Source organism: Tachypleus tridentatus, chromosome 1 (genome assembly GCF_004210375.1).
Source record: "Tachypleus tridentatus isolate NWPU-2018 chromosome 1, ASM421037v1, whole genome shotgun sequence".
NCBI classification, from domain to species: domain Eukaryota; kingdom Metazoa; phylum Arthropoda; class Merostomata; order Xiphosura; family Limulidae; genus Tachypleus; species Tachypleus tridentatus.
The window spans coordinates 133,163,153-133,180,465 of NC_134825.1; the positions used below are offsets into that span (position 1 = coordinate 133,163,153).

General features: G+C 31.3%; 1 protein-coding gene across 9 annotated transcripts in view; it reads right to left on the reverse strand.

The window, feature by feature from the left end:
* The window catches only part of Atac2 (Ada2a-containing complex component 2), a 94,639-nt gene that overhangs the window by 3,060 nt on the left and 74,266 nt on the right, over nt 1–17,313 (reverse strand). For 7 of the 9 annotated variants that reach the window (XM_076452957.1, XM_076452928.1, XM_076452939.1 and 4 more), the window contains 3 exons: nt 11,916–12,034; nt 8,674–8,722; nt 6,682–6,814 (listed from right to left, as the gene is read on the reverse strand). In XM_076452957.1, the coding sequence (XP_076309072.1) occupies nt 6,682–6,814; nt 8,674–8,722; nt 11,916–12,034 (301 nt within the window). The other 2 variants (XR_013013421.1, XM_076452984.1) reach the window with 2 other exon arrangements.

Consider the following 17,313-nt stretch of genomic DNA (forward strand, 5'->3'; position numbering starts at 1 on the left):
GCTGCTGTCTATATGCAAAGAATTTTTTTTCACATCTCACAAGCCTTAAATCTCCCACATCAGGAACTGACTGACTCCAATATGCCTCACAAGCAAATCATTATGCAACCTCCCTCTATTAATAAAAGTATGACATACTCTTTTGACGAATGTGATGACTCTTTCTATTCAATTCTACTGAACTATCATTGAGGTTTGGCAGAAAATGGAAGCACTCTTCAGAGGCAAAGATAGGTGGGAAGCGTGAGAAGAGGTAAGTCCCAATCAGAAATACATTTTCAGAATAGGAAAATTGTAACTTCTGATATGGTACATTACCTTTTCTCCTATAAATAAATAGAATCCCATGTTGAATGAGTGCTGCAACTAGTACACATATGTAGGACACTGCACCACTTCTAAACCAGATATACTCTTCTCCCATTGTGGAAAGACATAGAGTATGTGGGGTGAAAATTGGAGGAGTACATCCAAATGGGAAAGAACTGTAGATCACTGATAGTGATCTGAACCATACATTATATGCTAAAGGTATGAAAATCAATCCTGGAAAACATAAAAGTGAGTAAATTTAGAGTATGTGCCCCTAGATGTAAAGTAATAATGAGGCAACGAACCACATACAGCAGGTCAACTATATCTAAAACCCATGCTGCTGGAAACTGACATTCCTACAGGTATAGGATGATGATCATACAATCCAAAACCTGGCCACTGAATACAGACATCCAGGTGGGAACAGAAAAGAGGATCATACCATTGGCAAGTAGACTACTCTACAACCCAGCTATCTAGTGGGGAAAGGGAAAGAGGCTCATACCATCTTCACGCCAAGTTCCTAAAACCAGAGAGAATCATGTATTCCCAATACATGATTGGGCACATGTTGTTGCTTCATAACAATCTGTATAATTGAATGATTGATCCAGTAACCAGACATCAGGCATCAAAAAGATGTCTGTGTAATGTAAGCCATTTCAATCAAATCTATAATGATAAGAATTTCCTTGGAATAATAATCCTTGAGAAATAGCATAAGGGAAAGAATCAAAGTAATCTGCAAGTTCTGCTGTGATCCACAAAACAGATGGAGTAAGAAGAGTAGAAATGTAATTCATGTGTGAGGACTTATGTTGATTGGTTAAACTCTAAATCCAAACCATAACCAATGGGAACTGACATCCATGTGGGAATAGTATGAGGGATCTCCACTGAAGAGTAAACTGTAATTTTGATTTCTCCTATGTTACATGGTGGAGGATATCTCATCACCCACATCAGCAGAACACACCATCCTACTCTCAAACTAAATGGTTTTATAATCATTGATATATTATTTATATTTCATTATTAGATTCAGGAGATGCCTCCCCAATCCAGTAGCTTGGAACTGGAAAGTAGTAAGGATTCTCAAACTCTATAATGGAAAGAGAGGAGAAAGTAAAGTGGAGAGCCTGTAGGAATAACAATACCTGAGACTACAAAACCCTATTTTAAAAAACAGTCTATACTGATTTTTTCAATACAAAGCATGGCAAGGTTGACAGCTATCCCATACTGCTTTACCCATGAATCCATGGACAGGTAAATTCACGAAGCAAACCTATATTGAGGAAAACCCACAAACAACTTGGGAGAATACACCATCTCTGTTGTGTGTGCTGTATGGCCATGGAATTATAATGGTTAAATCATCATGACCTTACTGTGCAATGTTTACTAGTTTAAGAGTAACTGGATAGGCACTACTCACTGTAGAGTAGGATCTATAAAGAAAATGATAGTGAGATACCCCTGAAAATAAAACGTATACAGTTATGACAGAAAGTGTTCGTACCTCTGTGTCGAGAGTAGTTTTTTCCTCATAACTTAAAAAGTATCAAGATTAGGGTAATGAAAGTAGAGTATATTATAAATATTATACTAACACACATCTTTATAAATTTTTATGTAAATTGAACGACAATAAACTTTATAAACAAATAACCAAACATAGGAGGGGCAGAAAGTGTTCGTGCATCTACTTTAATGGTCAGTTGTGTAGCCTTTCAGGTGAATTACTTGGCGCGCAATCTCTCCTCATAGTCCTCCATAATCGTTTGACAGTACTCGACTGATATTTTCTTCCATTCTTCTTTACAGAAGACCTCCAACTGTTGTAAGTTTTTTGGATGATGCTGATGAACCCTGGTCTTCAACTTATGTCAAACATTTTCAATTGGGTTGAGATCGGGTGACTGCAATGGCCACTCCAGAACATTTATATGGTTCCTCTGCAACAAGGATTGCACATATTTCAATATGTGCTTAGGGTCATTATGATGGAATATCCAACGACGCCCAAGTCGCAAGTTCCGAGCATCATTCTTGATATAAGTGTCTAATATATCAACGTACTCTTCTTTTTTCACGATTCTGTTGACGCAGTGAAGGCTGCCTACACCAAAAGAGCTGAAGGAACCCCATAGCATGATCAAGCCACCTCCATGTTTAACTGTAGGGATGGTGTTCTTTGGAAGATTTCTCCCCTCCTTCTTACGGAAAATATAGCAAACATCATTGTGGTCGAAAAACTGACCAAAGAATACTCTTCTAATAGGTAAAGGGTTTATCTACATGCTTTCTTGAATGCCTCAATCGTGCTTCTAAATGAACAGGCTTTAGATATGGAGTTCTACTAGGACAGCATGCTTTGAACCCAGAAGAACGTAACATGTTCATAACTGTAGAGGTGCTTATTTCAACCCCAGTTTCTGTATGTCATAACGTGTTAAATGAGGGTTCCTACTAACTTCTTTGAGAACCTTCCTCTTGGTTCTCTCTGGAATTTTGGTGGGGCGTCTGGAACAAGGGAGGTTATAGCAGTTGATCCTGTAAGCTTAAACTTGGCAATTATGCTTTGAACAGTAGATTTCGGCACATTAAGTTGTGTAGCAATACCGGAAAGAGACACAAAGGTAAAGGATGGAAAATTTCTGGACATATGACAGAATAAAAATGACAATATCTCAGAATGAAAAAAAAAAGTGAATATAGCATGGCAGATACTCCACATAATACTAAAAGTACAGATGGAGCCCCAAAATAATTACCTGTGGAGAAAACTCTGATAGTATGACTATTAGCAGTGGATAGGAAATAAACAACAGTGTCCTACCCAGGAAGTTCCCAATACGAAAGATGGCACATGTGGAAGAAGAGAATAGAAGATTGCAAATTCCCCAACATGGAAGGAAAATGGAGGAGGTAACCAATGAAAACCACTAAAGATAGATGAAACACCTGAAGGAGGAAGTGGAAGGTAAACATTATCCATAGAAGAGCAGATATGGTAAAAACAAAACTAAAAAATTAGATGAGGAAGAAAATGAAAAGGAGTAACAGAGATCCAAAGGATATAAAACCAAGAAGAAAATCTGCCTTATGGTAAGCTAAGGCAAAATGAATCAAAGCCTATATATGGGAAGACTTGTAAGTAACCAACCTCAGATGGTCTTAAAGGAACAAAGTCAGGAGAAGGAAATATATAGTGAAACATATCTAATATAAGAACAAAAAAACTAATACAGATCTAGTAAATTCTGTAGCATAGGTCTGGAATGCAATCCATAATAAGTTGGAGTAAAACTGAAAATCTGGGCTGTATGAAATGAGTTCAACTGTTATAAGAGGAAAGAAAGAAAGTAATATTGAAAGCAGGTAGAGTGGACCCCAGTACACATGGGTCCACACAAACAAAAAAAGAGTAAGATGTATAAAGTATAAATTAAATTAAATGAATTGTAAGAAATTAACACACACTTGTTAAGCACAAGCTAACAAGATATTTAACATAATTAGCCATAAATCTCAAACAGAAGTGTTAAGGTCAATCAAATAGGATATCACTTAGCTCTAAAATAAAAATCTTAACCTAACAACAACTGTAATAATGAAAATAAAATAAATGGCAATTTATAAAATGAAATAAGTGTGTAGGAACAACCTACATATAAGACGTGACATATGGAAGAATACAATATTATTAAAATGAATGACTGATATCCCAATCATATGATTTACAGATAATCCTATTTAAAATAATAAAGACCTCTAGTATAATACATGTGAAAGCATACAACTAAGCTTACTTTCTAACCTGAACTGGATCATAAGTATCAACTAAGCTAATGAAATACATGTTATAAAACTTAAATAACTACATGTGATAATATTAAAAGTATTAATAAAAAAAGTATTAATGAGTGAGCTGTGTGTCAGAAAATGTAAGCCCCCAAACCCAAGAAGAGGTCCAACAAATATCAGCTCCTTGAACAATAAGTCTCCTGACAAAGTAAAGCTGAAAATCTTCCCATGGAGTGCTGCAACCTTAATACAGTGTAAATGTACAAATAAAACATATTGTTCAAAGCAGTAATGTAAAATTCATAATGCAAAATAAATGATGAAACACAACTGTATTGGCAAAAACAAAGCAAAAGCCTTTGTAATGAAATATTAAGTTCCATAAATGGGTAGAAATATAAAATAATTCCACTTCAGTGTAATTCAAGTTATAAATGTCACTACTGTATAACAAAGAGTAAACTTGTTCAGATAAATTGATAAAAATATAATTAAAATAACTTAAATAAAACACTTAAAGGTAGCACAAACTAAACATTATAACATAAGTATTACTTCTACACTCAAAGAGATAGTTCGGTAGAGTTTAACAGAGGGTGTCGTATGTTAAAAGAATATGTCACACTGTTTTTGGTGAATGGCTGTTACATGATGATTTGCATGCAAGATGCACAGGAATCAGTCAAGTCCAGATGTAGGAGATTCAATGCTTCTGAGATGCACAAAAAGTTGTTTGCATGTAGAAGGTAGCATTGGACAAGAATAGCTATTTATATGAGAACAGGTAATGTATCTGAATTAATCCTGTCCTTACTACTTCTGAGTTTAGCATCATGGCAGCAGTTCTTAAGTTTTGCAGAAAAGGTGTTCTTGAGTGAATAAAAAAAAGATTCTAAATTAAATAAACAATATCCTACAATTAATGTTTTCTTCAACCAACTGAACAACAGAGATGACCTTCAAGTTCCACAATTTCGTATTTTAGCAAATAGTTGAAAAACACGGAACATGATCTTTCAAATTCAAAGTGTGACTAAATAAATTTTACTTTGTTAAAACAAGCATTGATATATATTCTCTGTCTGTAGGACACTCCAATAATAATTTGCACTTGGCAGCTACATTATTTGAGATTATGTCCCATTTGTCAGTTGGATTAATGTCAGGCTTTCTGACACTGTGTAGTGTGCTTAACGCACTGTTGCAGTCACTGTTAAGGAAGTTTTAGAGGTGTTTCATGGTATTCACACCAGGGATTTCTGATGACCTCTATATTTTTTAAACTATCCTCTCACAAACTTTACAGCAAGACACCAGTTAAACAATGTTTGGAGTTGTGATTAATAACTCATCAATAAACCATCATGCATTAACTTTATTCCTCAAAACAAACTAATATTGGTAAATTGATTCATAATGATGCATCCTCCTTTCAAAAGCTCAACCACCATCACAAAAATTTTTATTAAACAGTAAAATATGAATATGTTGCTCATATCTAGCTCTCTGGGCATGAATCCATCTATTACTGATAGAGATGTAACTCATCTGAGATATTATGGGTATCCAATCCAGTTGCTGCCAATTGTAACTATATTAGTAAAAGTGTAAGTGACCTGCTAATAACAACGTATCATCAAGTTGGATTTGTAATACCTGTTTAAAATTTGGTCACAGATAATCACTCCAGCTACTCTGAAATTCACATCAAGTCCATTAGTAGTGGACTGGCAATTTCTAACAGCCATATTCTGCAGGTAACAGTAATTAGGTGATTTAGTTGTTTATCTACAGTCTTGTCCAGGCTGTCTAATGCACAGACCAATTGTTTGGTAAAATTTTGTATGCACATAAACTTCCTACTGTGTACTAAAAGATATCAAAATTGCAGCTATGCATCTTTTTTTTTTCTATCATAGCAGCATCCACTTGCCACTAACAACTAATACTGAAAATCAATTATATGGAAATAATAATCAAAACTGAAGTGATAATGAAAACATTTTCCAGCATTGGTAACATACAGAGGATGCACTAAGAAAGCATGCATTCTCTACACAGTAAATAACTAATGACATCAATTTTTTTAAATTTCATTTTGAGGTAACTTTCTAGTGCAAATTAAATAACTGTTGCTTCTAATACTATAGTTTAGTGTACATTTTAAAATGCAGAACAATAAAACATGACAAACTACCAACATGAATAAACTATCAAAAATCAAATTGGTACAAACTACTAATAATTATAAATTTTACTCTACTCTTCTCCAAAGAACAATTTCCAATTTTATAATAATGTGTACAAGCAAGTAACTAGTTCTTTTCAAAACCATGATTTGAAACTTGTACTATATGTTTTGTACCTGCACTGATGAAAAGAAGCTATCCACCTACCAAAGATGGAGTGGATGTTTAAGCATATTTTATCCAGAAATATAAGTATATGAAATTTAATTACTCCATAACCTTTTCGATAGAATCAAACAGTAAAACATTTTTTGTAACCTAGGCTACAGAAATGAATGTTATTGATACTAAATTTTTGCCTACTTACTTGAATTAGATGATACAACATAAACTTTGCAATTCCAGCTCTTCTCCATTCAGGGTGTGTGAATATAAAAGAAATATATGCTTCATTATAACTAACATCAGGAACCATGAAGGCAAAACCTATAATTACTTTCCTGTGAGATTGAATACAAAAAGGAAGTTGTAGTGACTTTCCATAGGTCATGAATCATTAAATACAAGTTTGATAATTACAACAAAATGTGCATTTTTTTATTTATAAATATATTGCTCATCTTTGAAAAAGATTTGTTTGACAACAAAGCCACATTGGGCTATCTGATATGTCTGCCACTAGTAATCAAACTCCAGAATTTAACATTTTAAGTCTGTAAGTTTACTTCTTTCTTACTGAGAGACATGGAAAAGAGAAGTATACAACAAAAACCAGATGAAAGTATGAAGTTCTAAATCAGTCAGTGCTTTCAGTTAGAGAAACTATTCACTAAAATAGCATTTAGAAAATCCAAATAACAAAATCACACTTCTCGAACATTTTACTGCTATTTTTAAATAAACAGAAGAGGCAAGTTATAAGAAAAAGAAATGGAAAACTAACTTATGACTTAAATTTCTTGTGATCAGTTAAGTGTTTCAACATCATATAACAAAAATATTCTTCTGAAGAAGTTTATATATGCTATCTTAAGTTAGAGATTATTAAAAGAGATTACAAATGCCAATAAGAGCAAAACCAAACTTTATATTTAGACCAAATCTTTGATTCAGCTATGCAAATTCAAATCCATATTACTAATAGATAGCAACAACCAGTATCAATGTGATGCTGGTGTACCAAAGTAAATTACTGCTTTTACAATTTTAATTCCAACTTAGCAAAGATTTCTCTCTCAAAAGAAGGAACAAATAAGAAATATAATCTATGCATAATTAAATACTGAAAATAAAACTATAAATATACAAAGCAAAAACCTGTAAAATACAACACTAGAGTAGTTTGTTGACTTCTGTAAAAATTTTAGTCGAAGAAGAGGAATTACTTTATATAACTTAGTTCTGCTGAGATTTGAAAATACCATCAGCTAAGCCTTTCTATATAATGTAGGAATTATTATACTTTATTCATTCATTTAGTATACAGGATGGTCTTAAATTATCTTTCCTACTTTAAATTTTAATAATTAGTTAACTATGGAAATACAACCATACAGTTTTAACACCCTGTAGTCTGACTCAAAGTGTTTTTATTATCATGTCAGCAGAATTCTATGTGTGCACCATCAGTGGATCTCAGCATGTCTAACCAATGTTCGATTTCAATCCACGTTTACCATATTTACAGTGGTAATGGCATCCATTATTCTGGTCTTTAAATCTGTGATGTTTGCTATAGGTGTGTGATGCACTATCTTTAAACCCCCATACTTCTTTCCTGTAATGGTGTCTGTAATTACACTGCACCCCACTCATTGACTTAGTCTCTGCAAGTCAAATGATGCATTGCATTGAGTCTTTTCTTGCTCAGTTGCTTTTTTATGAAAACACTATTAAACAGAGTGAAAAAAATACAACAACAACAACAGTGAGTTGGGCATTATTGTATTTCCTTAGTTATTTAAATTTAAAATAGGAAATATAACTTTGAATCACACTTTGGGGAGTTTCAATATAGAAATAAGGTGGTCATACATTTTATTTTGCATATAAGTATATAGTAGACTGCATAAATTAAACTCTATCTAAAAGTTTGAATTTCCAAATTTAAGTAGAAAGGTAAATTACATCAGTAGTATGTAGTTAGTGTTAGTACTCTTAACAAAATGAATAATCATAAAATATGGTCTATTAATCAAATAAAAGTTAATACCATTATAAATTAAAAGATACATTTTAAAACAAGACCAAACCTGAAACAAAACATTAATGTTAGGAAAATACATCATCACACAATGTGTGCATTAGATAAAACACACATCTAAACTATAAGCTACATTCATACAAACCAAAATCTTACCTATATAAAACAACACAGCTGAAATCAGGGTACTGTAAACATTCTGACACTAAAAGAAAAAATAAAACAAACAACTATTATGAAACCTACCCTTGCAGATTTAATAAAGCTACCATTTCTCCTTTTAAATATTCAAAAGAACAAAATATATTTAAAAAATCTGCCAAATGAATGATCTTTCACAGTTCTGAAGTACTTAATATTTTAAAAGATATTTAAATACAAAGTATTAACTACCTGAATTATTTATTTGTTAGTTTAATTTAAAAATTTAATAGCCTTAATAGAAATGTTATACATGTAGTAAAAGAAAATTCAATGGTTACATTCTACCAAAAGTACTGGATCTTATAAAATATGTAAATTGTTTAGTGAAAAGCTTATACTCTAAATAGCTTCTGAACGAAACAAATTTTTGGAAGTAACTGTTTAATTCAATATTTAGTTAAGTATTACTACATAAGCGTACTTAAAAGTATACTTGCAATCCACTCAAGATTAGTTTTACTATATAAAAGCAAGAACAGACAATCAGTTGTAGCTGAATGCATAGTTAATATTTATAAGAAGAAACTAGAAAGTATATCTGTATTGATGCAGATTTTATGTTTTGTGCCCAAAATTAGAGAAACCTCATTTATCTAGCTTGGAATTTTTTCTTTCAAATTTGAAAAATTTACTACTGTTTTTTTGTTGTTTTTTTTGTGCAAAGCTACATGAGGGCTACCTGCACTAGCCATCCTTAATTTAGCAGTGTAAGACTAGATGGAAGGCAGCTAGTCATCAACACCTACTGAAAACTCTTGGGCTACTCTTTTACCAATGAATAGTGGGATTAACCATAACACAGCTGAAAGGGTGAGCATGTTTGGCATGATGAAGAAACTTGTTATTAATAATCATTAGGAGTACCTATGAGCAAGTAACTAGTGCTGCCATCTTTATCCATAAATTTCAAACATTGTTTGATGGCGAATTATTTGTAAACCTCTCTTGTACAAATATAACATGGCATGGTTTAATATTGTGGTCTTGCTCAGCTATTTCACTATCTAATGACTTATACATAAGAATAAGTATTCACTGTAGAACATTCAAAACCTTCTGATTAAATTTTCTGCCTATACACTCTTCTAACAATAGCATTATGGTTTTTAAGGTTTGAGTATAAAGTTACTAGCAGGTAACAACAGTATTTTGACAGCTGGGTTAGGTAAGATTTAGTTCTGACATGAGAGCCAATGTCTACTTCATCTGTAATGCTAAAGAAAGCACAGAAGCAAACATTTCTCTTGCAATAAAAAATTACAATAAAATATCCACTTGAAAAGCTAAATGAAAAATCAATAAACCTAACAAACATTCATTACCAAATGTTAGCAATGATTTTCTTGTGATATCTTCTATAAAAAAGTTGCATCAATAATTGTAGTCAAACTATTCAAACCACCTGATCCTAGTTTTCAAAAATGAAATAGTACAAAATTGAGCATATCAACAAGTAATTCATTTTTTCTTAGGCACTATCAGATTAAAGCTATTTATATAAATCTGTACACATATCACGTAAATTCATAATAATTTCCTTGTTACTAATGTTATTATTAAACATAAATGGGAAGTCCAGGCTATCATTTGATTTGCCACTTGTCACTGAGTTATACCAGTTTCAGGGAATTCCATATCAAATCAGTAGCCTCAGAAATAAGTACACCAAGTAAAATTTGATTTGTTTTAATATTTTAAACAGCTTATGGCAAAATAGCAGGAACAATTCTGCATATTCTTAAACTCCTATAAAATATAGGAGCACTGTATGAGAAAAAGGCATCTTAAAATATCATGCATGTAATGTTATTGTTATATCATTATTGTCACATCTTTTTCATATACAATCAAAAGTTTTTTTTCATTTTATCAGCTTATAATTAGTGACTTTGTGTTTTAGGACTGTAGTCAAAATAGTTGAAACAAGTCCAATTTTTACTTGAGAGGTAAACGTAATCTGTATCAACTTTAAGTATATTTATATATTTTTTGAACTTGTTTTAATTACTCGTGTAAGTGGCATAGTAAGGCTCAAAATAATGTACTTAGAAAAAAGTTTCATAATAAAAATTATTATATTTTAATTACTGCTTCTTATATAATGATATAAAAAGAGACAAAATACATCTATAATTACAACATAATATTTTTAGCTAGTTTTGCATTTTTTCCTAAATATTAAATTTTATTTTGGAAAATATCAAGTAAATTCAGTTTAAATTATTCAGAAAATATACACATTTATGTTTTTAACAGTTTTGAAAATAAAATAAAGTGATATTAACTTGGTAATTGATACCTTCCCCTTCAGCTTTCTCTATAGAAAAAAGTAGAAGCAACAGTTGCTTTCTTAATTCCTAATTCCACATTTCTAAAAATGTGTGGTGTTAGATGTGTGATGGGGTTTGAACAAAACTTCATTAGAAGACTATAGTATCTAATGTAAAAATGTGTCTAAAACTTCTTAAATGTTCATGTACACACAAATTATCACCTTAGCTGTTCTACAACGTTAATTTTAATGTAAAGCTTGTAACTATATATGGAACCTACTGTTTTGTCACAGAAAAGAAAATGTTAGACATATTATATCAGTCATGCTTTTTATTTTTTATCAAATTTTAAGCTTCAAAAATCAATTTAGGAAACCACTGAAAAGATGAAGTTTGTTTTTTAAACATTTCCTTGTTCTCAAGATATAGAGTAAATTTGAATGAACAAATTAAAAACATTGTTGAACACATACAAATAAGTTACAGGTAACTAACAACAACTGTTAATTTTTATTCACACACCTGTAAAATGTCCATGAAGTCCATTACTTTTTGTGTAATGACAGAAATTTTACCATGTAAATTCTAATAATGCTGATAATGAAATCTAAGTTATTTTCTCAGTCAAAAGTGCTATAAAACTGTTATATTTCCATGAATTTTTTTTTTTTCATAATTATGGTAATATCACAACTACAACATTAAATATTTTGCAGCATTATTTTTGGTTAAGAAAATGAATTTACCTTCAAATTTCTAGGTTTTTAAGATTTTCTGGACAATCTTCAGCAACAATAAAGAAAATACAGAAGAAAAATTAAAATAAAGGTTTTTATAGACTTTAACGGTTTCACTGAAAAGCCTGAAAATATCTCTTTCAATATATATAAAGTCTATTTGTTGTTACACACATATACTTACAATCAATTCCTGGCCAGAAGAACTCGTGACACAAAGAGTTAATAACTGGAATGTGTTGAGGTCGAACATAACAATAATCCAGTGGATGTCCTGCAGGAGGTTTCCATGATAGATCATTCCTTTGAAAAAAAATATTACATAGTTTTTCATGCTCATCACATGAATACTGTACAAGTAAACAAAAAAAATTACATTTACACAATATTACAAAAGAGATGGTAAATTAGTTGCAGTTTATACAGAAATCATTTCATTTGAAGAATTTCTGTGACAACTGAAAGATATAAGCAATAAGGAAGAAAAAAAACAGAAATTCATCCTATTACTTTTCCAGCAAAGTTAAATAAAACTAAACTTATGTTGTACAAACGTTTAACCCTTTCTGGACCAGCGGGGTGCCATTGATACTCCTTGGCATTTCCTTTCTGAAGATGAAAAAAAACTTAATCAAATCAAATTGCACTTAACAATGATTTGATTTTTACTAACAACATTCTTGGTCATAATCAAATTATTTCTAATAAACATAACTTATTTTCAATAAATAATAAGTACTTTTACTCCTATATTATTTAAATACAATAAAATTCACAAGATTTAATGAATAAGGAATTTAATAAGAATGTTTTCTGTCACCTACGATTTTTACTAAACCTCACTAAACTTATTTGATGCTTTATCAGAGAATAAAATTCCTGTACCTTTCAAACAGATATAATTTAACACAAAAGATTTTAAAGAAAGAAAGAATGCCTAAAGAAACTGTGAAAACTTCCCCACATCTTCAGTTTTTCAGTCTCATCCAATTAGATTCCTTTGGATAATCATTTGTTTATGAAATCATTAATTACTGTTCAAACCAGTTATTTACCCGACACTTATGTAAATAGTTTATAATGTGCTCTATCCACTCACAATCGAACATTGTCCATAGCTACTTTCAAAGCTGTGTTTCATTACTAACTGTCAGGACCATATGCTGTTACATTATAAAAGGCTGAAGTAATAAAAGCACTAAAAATGAAAACTTTATAAGAGAAGACATGAATAATCATTTCTCAAGAAATGATGGTTCCTTGTAAAATATTAAGTTATATTTTGAGATCATGAAAGTTCTAAAAATATGTTTTAAATGTGTTGCTTGCAGGTGAGACTCTTCAAAAATAAAAGTTAAAATTTTTGTATTTTTTAAATAAATGTTAAGTAATGACAAAATATAAATTTTAAGATATTGTTTGAGCTAAAAATTATTGAAAATGAATAAGAATTATTTTTTGACTAAAATTTGAAACCTGATATATACAAGTGTTTGATTGTAACTTGAAAGGTACTCTGAGGTTTGGATAAATGTACATGTATATATGAAAAGGAAAAATATTACTGAATACAAGTTTTAAAAAATGGAAACCAATGTTTTATTTTAAATATAAACCAAATATTCACAAAAAAAACATACTATGTAACTACCTAATATTTATAGGCAATGGCAGACTGACCTGCAAGGCAACCAGGGTAAAATCCAAGTAGCCCCTAGACCTCAAGCAATAGTGACCCTTCATATTTCTGTAATTTTCCATTTAACACTTGAAAATAAAACAAGTATCCTTTATCTATTATGAATGGCCAAATTGGTTTAGAACACTATAATAAACAACCAATATTTAAACCTCTTCTTTCAGGTCTTGCCACAGATTAATATAAAACTCATTCATATAACCTCTTGAGGGAAGTGTTTTAAAGCACTAAACACAACACATTCTGTAAACCACTAGTCTATTTTTAGAATTTTGCTTATGCAAACAAACAGATGTTTCAGTAACTAGATACTTGTGAAGATTTGTCCATGTAACACTGAACATAATTGTGTACTATGTAGGTGCATATACAAGTTACAGTACCACACTGACTGTGATCTACTGTGTAGATGTCTGTGTAAGACTTGACACAACTGTGTACTAGGTAGGTGCACACATAACTTACAGTACCACACTTTTATCCTAATTATTAAATCACAGCTTTGTGTTTTGTACAAAAATCTAAGAACAATTAAAAGAAAATATTAAATAGTTTGAGAAAGTCCTCAGACTAATGTTTAAAACTCACAACACACTGTAGATTTCATACTTTCAAACAATACATAATGTAGTAGAGGAAACAAGACAGTGGATGTCTAAAATGATAGTTACAGGAGTCTTCAAACTTCCATAGAAATACTTAATCAGCACATGCCATTCAAAGTGCTCAGCTTAATAATTATGAATAATCCTCAGGAAGCGAATTTGAGTAAAAGACAACACTGAAGTTTGGTTTTGCTTATATAAATGTTAATTTGATCATGTTATTGTTTAGAAATAATGAAGTAACACAAATTAATTTTGCTAATATAAACATTTATTATAGGCCTATCTGACAAAGGAATATTTTTTCCCACATAAACATTAAAACTGTCAGCTATAGCCACCACAACAATCAGTATTATGTGAAACTTGTAAGAATTCAAGTAGTATAATGGCATAATAATGCACTGTTATAAACCCAACTTACAATTGTATTAGGGTAAATGGGTTTGTTGCACCTAGTAGTTTTGCTGAAGTATTTCAGCAGCAAAGATTTGCCAATATTTAGTGCATTCTGTTAGCAATAATGGGACTAAACAGCACACATTTAGTTTTGTATTTCAGCTACAAGATTATTAGGTTAACAATACTTTGCATATAAATAATCATTATGCATGTCAGTTGACAGTACAATGCTTAAAATAAACCTTCAAATGACAGGCTGAATACTTATTACAGGATCTGTAGCTGACTGTCATAATATTCAAGATTTTCAACCCATTTCGTAAGGAAACCAGTAAACACAAAACAGTTTCATTTATTTTTTAAATATCAGTATTTCACACATGTTCATGTATTGTATACAAGAATATATATTTTTAACAATTAAAATAACATGAGAAATGTTTAAAGATTTATTTTCCAAAAATTATTTTCTCAGGTGGATGCACATTTTTCAGTAATTCTAAAACACCCCAGATCCTAGGCCAAGTAGCATGAAAAGCTAATAACAAGTCTAGTTGGTCATTACAGACCTAGCTGATAATGACACTGTCATGGCATACAGAGACAGCAAATCTTGCCAAACATTGGCAAAGTTTGCTGATGATAATCGACAAAATTTGCTAATTAAAATAAGCCAAGTTACTGTTACAAGAATTTTGTGCAAGTTATATTTACATGATAATATTATAAATTTAATTTTCACAGGACAAAAGGACACTAACACATTATTTATTTATTTGACAGACATAACTACAAAAATCACTTCCCACATTGTATATTTGAAAATAATCAACACATTACACATACAACTGATCATGAAGAAACTCTTGGAACTACACAACTTGCTCATTCACACAAAAATGTTGATGATGTGACAGCAACAGCTGAAACACACAGAGATATGAATACAATAGTGAGAAATGTGGCACAGAGACAAGAGCAGACAACTCTCATGAAAGTGATCTATCCATCTGATTGTGTGAACATATTTTCTTTAACCACAGAATCAAAATATGAACAACAAATGTTTTGCTCAACATCTAGTTCAACTAGACGAATATATTCTTTTTAACCTGAATGTGTATCACTGAAAAACAGTTAATGGTAAAAAAAATTAAGAAGTAATGACTCTCTTTTTTCAAGTCAGCCACTGAAACTCTTCTGCACTATTTGCCTATACATTTCAAGCAGTAATATCATGTCTTCATTTGTGTTTAGATACAATGACTGACATCATATCCATGAAGATTCTAAAACAACACATGCAAAATTATGAACTGCATGTGATAAACATGAAAGATGAAAACATCTTGTCCTATGAACATGACATCTGTCTCTTAAATGAAAGCATGATGTTCAAGTGAATGTGAAACTATTATTAGAATTACTGCTGCTCCAGGATTATCGGAAAATGTAAAGTTCCACTCAGAGGACATAGAGGTGAAGTTGTGCAACAGCTGGAAAAAAAGATAAAATAAACCACATTGTTTTACTAGAATTGATAAAACTTCTGAGTCAATATGAAATACCACTCTTAAAGCATTTGAACAAAGTACTTTATAACTTCAAGGAATACTTAAAGTTTGGAACTACTGGAAGAGGTGCTTCAGTTACTTTCATTAGTAAAGCAACAGTCAACAAACTGCTTGTTGTAATGAAGAATATACTATGTAACAAAACTTTTACTTTTTCTTGTTCCTGGACAGAAAGTGTTATTTCCCAATTGCTTATGTCTAAAGTAAATGGAGAAAACCTCTTTTTCTCTTCAAACTTTGCTTTTGTGACCTGGGTAATGAAAATTTCAAATTTACCCATTTCCCAGAACATTCCAGGTAGATTAAGTACTGAGTAGCTGATAAAGAATTTTCTTGAACTTACAAGAAATTTCAAGAACCTTTTAGAAATTTCTAGAACTTTCCTAATATATATACAAAGGTTCACCACTTCAGTTTAGTTCTAGTTGCCCTAGTGAACACATAGACCTATCCAATTTTATCAGAGATGGCATTAAGAAGTTGCAAGCATTTTCCAGACGCATTCTGCTATGTATGTCACCAATTTATCGAGACAAGAGAAAAAACGTACTCTCTGACAGCATCTGCTAAAATGTGTGAAATATACAAGGCATAATTTGGCATGCCTATCAGGTATCAAGACAAACTCTGGGCACCTCATTTTACCTGTGAGTACTGCAAAAAAACTCTAGAAGGTAAGATGAACAGCTTTTGTTTGCTTGAATAGTAAGATTTTATATTATACAAATTTTACTTTGTAAAATTTAAATATCTTTTTTTTTTAATATCCAATAGTATAGAAAAAATATCACATAAAATATGTTGCATGAACCTCTTACACAGTAGTTGTGGATGAAATAAATGTATTATTCATAATAATTTTATTTTTCTCTTTTGCAGGATAGTACAAAGAGGAAAAAGAGAGCCATGAAGTTTACTAATTCCAAGAATTTGGCATAAACCCATTGACCACTCAAGCAATTGCTACTTCTGCATGGTGGACTGGCAAGAATGCATCTGCTATCATGTATCAGGACCTTCCATCATTCATCGCCCCAATGCCACACTGCCTTACGTTCCCTGTACCCACTCTGCAAGAGAGAAAGCAGCTATCTTGAAAAACTACTCACTTCTAAACATTTTTCTTCATTTTTGTATAACTTTAGTATAAATACTTGTAAATTTGATTCATATGTTTGTTTTATTCAGACCTTGTGTGAATAAAAATGTTCAAATGTGACTGTTTTTGCATAAAAAATAGGTTAATTTCTAAATTTCATTATCCAGGTCACAAAAACATAATTTGAAGGGAATAATGACCAT